This window comes from Chiloscyllium plagiosum, chromosome 20 (genome assembly GCF_004010195.1).
Source record: "Chiloscyllium plagiosum isolate BGI_BamShark_2017 chromosome 20, ASM401019v2, whole genome shotgun sequence".
In the NCBI taxonomy this organism is placed as follows: Eukaryota; Metazoa; Chordata; class Chondrichthyes; order Orectolobiformes; family Hemiscylliidae; genus Chiloscyllium; species Chiloscyllium plagiosum.
Genome location: NC_057729.1, coordinates 55,128,162 through 55,134,801, shown reverse-complemented (window position 1 = coordinate 55,134,801; position 6,640 = coordinate 55,128,162). Strand labels below are relative to the sequence as shown.

Here is a 6,640-nt window from a genome sequence, read left to right as displayed (position 1 = left end):
CAATTCTGGTTCGTTGCACAATACCAGTTCCAGAATTGCCTTCTCCCTGGTAGGCTCCAGCACCAACTGTTCTAAGAATCCATCTCGGAGGTACTCCACAAAGTCTCTTTCTTGAGGCCCAATACCATCCTGATTCTCCCAGTCTACCTGCATGTTGAAATCCCCCATAACAACTGTAGTAACATCTTTGCGATATTATTCCTCATTTGTCTGGACGAGTGCAGCTCCAAGATTCTCCCAGTCTACCTGCATGTTGAAATCCCCCATAACAACTGTAGTAACATCTTTGCGATATTATTCCTCATTTGTCTGGACGAGTGCAGCTCCAACAACACAAGAAGCTTGACATCATCCAGGATAAAGCAGCCGGCTTAATTAGCACCACACCCATTCATTAGCATTCATTCCCTTCACCCTGATGCAAAGCAGTGTATACCATCTACAAGATGCACTGCAGAAATTCACCAAGGCTCCTCAGACAGTACTTTCTAAATCCACGACACTACCATCTTGGAGGAGAGGGCAGCAGGTACAATCAGAAAACCACCACTTGCTAGATCCCCTCCAAGTCATTCACCATTCTGACTTGGAAATATATTATAATTCTTTCACTATCACTGGGACAAAACCTTAGATCTTCTTCCCCAACATCATTGGGACTGTAGAGTTTCTGATCAAACTGCGCAGATGTTCTTACATATCTTTGGAATAGGCGAGACCTGAATCCAAGCGTCCTGGCTCAGAGACAAGTGACTGATGGCCTAGTGGTATTATCATTAGATTATTAATCTCGAAGCCCAGATAACATACTAGGGACTCAGGACCAAATTCCACCATGGCAGAAGTGGAATTTGAAAGAGTCTAATGACGTCCAGGAAGCCCCTGTCAGAACATCCCATCTGGTTCACTCAAGTCCCTTACAACAAGAAATTGCAATTCCAGACAGCAATATGGTTGACTCTTAACTGCCACCTGGGTAATTAGGGATGGACAATAAATAAGGGACTAGCCACTGAACTTTGGACCAGTGAATGAATTTAAAAAAGAAAAGGTAAAACAAATGGACTTGAAGGATGCAACTTCCCATCACCTTCAAGAGCAATAATGCCGCATTCCAAGTGAATTTAAAATTAACATGTGACAACAGCTTACGCCAGAATCAAGCCATCCCATTCCTTTCCATATTGCCTTTAAGATTTTGTTGACCCCAGCCAGAACAATGAGTTTTTTTTTCCCCCAGCTGCCTTACCTTGTCCCTGTTGTAACCATTTTGATGAGTGGGACACCAATAGAGTGGAAGTGCCAAAGCCCTCTCAACAATTGCTAGCAAGTGGATGGAAATGACCAAACACATGTCATAAAGCAGGTTAACAAATGTTTCCTATCTGTTGATTACCCTCCTTGATTACATTCATAATAGGGAAGTCACAGCCACCACACCACTTAGGCCCTGCCTTCCATCTGTAAACAAGAAATGCAGCTGGTAGACTGGACCATCAAAGCCCTATCAGGAAAATTTGAACAGACAAGTTAGGTTTTCCCAAGGATCAAATCTTGCATTTCCCAAACAGAAGGAGAGGGTGTTGAGATTAGGAATGCATTCCATCTATTTCTCTCAAGTGTTAATTTCTACAGCAATAATACTAGGACACCAAAAATATTAATTCACTTACATGTTCTCATGAGCAGCTTTCATAGCCTTGGCAGCAAAGCCCATGTTTTTGAGAACTTCTGTGTTAGTGTTTGCATTTTCCAATGCTTCCCTCTGGAATTCAATAGTGGACAGGGTGCCATCAATCTGAGCCAGTTGCTTTTCATATCTCTTCTTGCGCTTTAGAGCTTGCAATGCAGCTAGATAGTGGAAGAAACAAAGAATAAGCAATTTGGACATCAAACACTTTCAAAGATCCACTCAGTACTGCATTCAGCTATGTAAAACTGACCCTCTCTTTGGGAAATCATTCTAATAAATAATAGTCACAACTCCAAAGCATAATCTTTATTTTCTGACAATGTTCAAGGATAATTATAGACTTGAAGATTAAACAAAATTCAAAACTCAATGGGAGTGGAGACGGAGGACAGAATAAATGGAATGATCATGCAGCTGAAGGAAAGCGGAGTTTAATATTCAACCACACCAATGCAATTTGTTTTGTAAAACATGGTAGCATTTAGACTCCCACTCAACAACTGGAAAACAAGTGCAAAAAATAAAGACTCAGATCTAATAGTCTCAAAATCCCCTAAAGATACCGGTTTGAAGCCCCAAACTACTGACTCTGCAGGAACTGCCAGAATGTTTAAACTTGTGATTTGGACCCTGCTCGATTATCTCCAACTTGAAGTTTAGAGGTGGAGACTTGGGGAGATTGGATTTAGCTACCTGGATAGTTACTCAGGAAATGTTAGAGATGAAAACAATCCTGAGTCCCTACTGACTCCGATCCCACCAATTATACCCTGCTGTCCAACTGACCATGACACTCTGGTACAGAAAGGCACTCGTGTGGAGGAGGAAACAGGAGTATAGCCTTGGGTAAGGGACAGTATGGTCACGAGGATTCCTGAAGAAGGGCTCATGCCTGAAACGTCAATTCTCCTGCTCCTTGGATGCTGCCTGGCCTGCTGCGCTTTTCCAGCAACACATTTTCAGCTTACGAGGATCAATTCCATTCACTGGATTCAAATATTTATGAGGCCAAAACAGAATTGAACAAGTTGCAATGCTGTTTGTCATGAATCGTAGATATCCATCATTCAATCTTTTCGCCAGTATGGCTGGGAGTCAAAGCTTGGTCTTTATGGAAACTCACAACCTGTGCTATGCCTCAGTGTGCTGTGGCTGCACCTCCTTAAATTACACTGCCCTTTGAAGGGACCGGATACTGCAGCGAAGACAGAAAATCATCCATCTAACACTACTGCAACTACTTTAGGATTATGGACTCATTTCATTTGGTGCAGTTTCTAGAATAACACTTCAGAAGTCGGATCACATTGCTGAAGAACAGAATGTCTTTTCTTCCCCCCCATAATAGGATGATTATGGAAAAGGTGAAAGGCAGTCAGATGAAGGTGAGCAGCAAGACTGGACATCCTCCTGCCCCCACAGAATCTCTCTAGTTCAACCATCTGAAGTGAATGTATCTGGAAAGCAGGAAGGAAGGAAGGCATGAACATTCCAGACATTAAACAGAGGCACAGGAGTTGCTGCACTGCAAGTCTGCAGAGATTTTCCAGGAATCGGTGAAATTGCACAACAGGATTCACTGCTGTGCTGGAATGGGTTGACCATAAGCTGCAGCGACTTCAATTTTTTTCATCTGCATGTGTACAGCAGCCAAAAGCACAAGCTCCATGATCAGTCCCTGGAGCAAAGAGAGGTGCAAGTAAACACACAAAACACCAGGCAGGTAACGGGGTCGGCAGTGTTGGAAGCAGACACAAACTGAATTAGCAAGGTCTTGGTCACAGACTGAGCGAGAATTCCAAGCAAGCAGACAAAGTTTCAGAGACACAGGACGTAGATTCTCAGTGTTGGAGTGACAAGGCAAATGGAGCCATTAAATTGACCTCACCTCACTGAGTACAGGCAGGTGGGCCTGTCACTGAACCCAGACTAAAACCACTACAGTTACTGGCAAGTAAACCAACAACAGTTGGCATATTAGGCTATTGCCAACTGTCCAGCAGAGACAAGTCAGGGAACAGAGTAAGCAGAAAAGGAAATCTATGAAATACAGTACTCAGCTATTCTGTCGTGAGAAATGGAAGAGAGTCACATCTGAAAACAATGACAGTGTGCACAGCAAGAGTTCAATTCAAGGGGGTGTGCAGTGGTGAAGTCAGATGGTACTGATCGGATTACCTTTCAGCTGAAGGTAAGATAAAAGTTTTCACATCAACAATTACTACAATATTCAGAATAATTAGATAGTTCCAGGTCAAACTTCGTGCAAACCCCTTCAACAAATGAATGTTATATACGGAAACTAAAATGTGAAAGGTCGGGCAATCCTTGATTAATCCGATTTAAAGAGCCATTGACCAGAGAACCAGCATTCTCCCCAAATTCTTTCCTTTTTCATGGGATGAGACACAGGAAAGGCCAGCATTTTTCGTCCATCGCCAAAATGTCCTCAAGTCGTAATGGTGAGCCTAAATTAATGTTATCACTAAATCGTTACCACATTTGATTAACTCAGCCTTTCTGCAATATTGGAAGGTACAGCCTTAATATAATCATGCAAGCGACTGAAACCACTGAAGTGTAGCCATGCAGCCCATAACTACTGCCACACCACAGTGGTTTGCAGTAAACAGCATGGCTTGTGAATACTAAAGTCACAATTGCTATAGCAACACAGCCTGGGAAGCTTCATCCATGACTGAAGATGTGGATTGCTAAATGGAGCCTTTGATGTAAACACCAATAAACTGCCAGGTCCACACTGCTGCTGAAAGTAAGCATTTATACACTCAAACCTCAAGGTGGAAAATTCCATTCAAAATGTACTCTGCGCTGTTCTACATTTCAACTTCCAGTAAATCAAGACTGAGAGCCAACAGCCATTTATTTTCCTCTCCAATTTTGTTATGTTGTTTTCTACAGACTGAGGATTCTGTATAATTTCAATATTTTAAATTCATTCATTCAGTGGCTGTGGGCAGCAGGGGCAAGGCCATCATTTATAACCCATCCCCATACAACTGAGTACAATTGACCGTGTTACCATATGGCTGGTAGTGCCAGGCTGGCCAGGCCAGTGTAAATGAACCAATAGAGTTTTCATGCAATCAAGGTTGCGAGGTCACCATTGCTGATGCTTTGAAATTAAAAAAAAATCAGAATTATTTAACTGGCTGAATGTAAGTGCCCCAGAATCCGTAGTGGGAATTAAATTTACATTACTGAATCATGACCTGGACCTCTTGATTACTTGTGCAGTAACAGAATCATTAAGCCACCATGTGCCCACGTTGCTTTCTGTTCCTGAAAATTATTCACAGGGTGAATTTATATGTTTGTGATACTTTTCATGAAAAATTGGATGATACGGATTAGCATGTGGCCGCTCAGCCCATCTCTGTAAAGACCTATTCAATTATTCTGACTCCCCTCCAGCCCTGAGCAGTTTTCTCCTTTTCAGGCCAGGGTGTAGATAATTTAATGTTATCAATTGTTCAATTGCTCATGGGTAATAATGTTCGAATCCTTTTTTGCTGCACTTCCATTTTATGAAGGTAGAACAAGAGCTCTCCAGAGTAATGTATTTATTTGTACAATTCATTTCCTTCGCCCATAGAAAACCTCATTAGGCAAACATAGACAGCATCACACGAACCACTGTTTAAATCAGACCAATGAGATGCCCATACACCTCGTTAGTGAATGACTCAGAGGTTTCAAAATCCCCTATATATAAGGAAGTGATTAGAAATAGTTCTGCAACACGTTAACAGCACATACTAGCTTTACAGATTTCTTCATTAGTCAGTCTTTGAAATATTCCATTTGGACCAGAGACATCGCAACACAAAATCAGCAACTTTATTGGCCGCCGCCTTTTCATTTTCCAACCTCTCACCCATTTCCACTCTCTGATCTCCCTACTGAGTTCATCATTGGCCATGGTCTCAAGTCAAACTGACTCTCCCATTGAAATATCTTCCTTGTGGATCTCTGGGATCCAGCTAGCACCTGGACTCCCCTGGCACCCCATACCCATTCTAGAAGATATACAGGAGAATCTCGATTACCCAAACGTGATAGGCGGGCAATATTTTGTGCGGATAATCAATTATTTGGTTAAATCGATTAAATGCCTTTCCTCTGGGACTCGGAGTTTTTAAAGTCTGCTTCTTGTTCAGGAGACTGCAGCAGCACACCGTGCACAAGGCCCCACCCCCAACCCCATCCAACTCGCCCCCACCCCAAACCCCGTCCAACATGCCTTCCCCGTCCCCAACCCCATGCCACACCACACCCCGCCAACATCCCCTGTCCCCAACCCCATGCCACACCACACCCCGCCAACATCCCCTGTCCCCAACCCCCACCACCTCTCTGGGGCAGTTGGGCTGGACACCAACAATACTGCTGCTGCCTTTGTGGGGTAAGTATCCAAATAGCGCACGCACACAGCCCCACACACTTTTTACCAGGTTCCACATTTGCTCTGTACAGGACAATGCTGGAGAGATTATGTGGTGAACGGGGTTTTAGGATATACCCCTCTTTAGAACTCCAGGGAAAGTGTGAGGAGAGGGAGACGGTGCCTGTTTAATCACTGTAACCAAAAGACGCAATCACTGTTGGAAACACGTCCTTGATACACTGTTTCCATCAGGACGGTGACATGTCCTTCGGATAATGCAATTTTCGGATAACTGGTATTCGGATAATTGAGGTTCTCTGTATCAATTCTCTCACCCAGGCAGTGGTCAGCGTGTTGACTTCACACTGCTGTGTGTCTCTTCACTGAATGACTGCACAGCTCTCTCAAGGATCCTGACCAACCCAGAGCCAAGTTCAGAAGTCCACTATGGACTACCAAGATTGCCGACTTTCACTTGCTGAATACCTCTTGCACCTATACATACATCACCCTCAGTGCTCCAACATTCTAATCCATGC

At 43.3% G+C, this 6,640-nt stretch overlaps 1 protein-coding gene across 2 annotated transcripts in view; it reads right to left on the bottom strand.

The window, feature by feature from the left end:
- Positions 1 to 6,640, bottom strand: part of chmp4ba (charged multivesicular body protein 4Ba) — a 60,101-nt gene that overhangs the window by 19,442 nt on the left and 34,019 nt on the right. For both annotated transcript variants that reach the window (XM_043710869.1, XM_043710871.1), the window contains exon 2: positions 1,674 to 1,851. In XM_043710869.1, the coding sequence (XP_043566804.1) occupies positions 1,674 to 1,851 (178 nt within the window). The remainder of the gene's footprint in view (positions 1 to 1,673; positions 1,852 to 6,640) is intronic.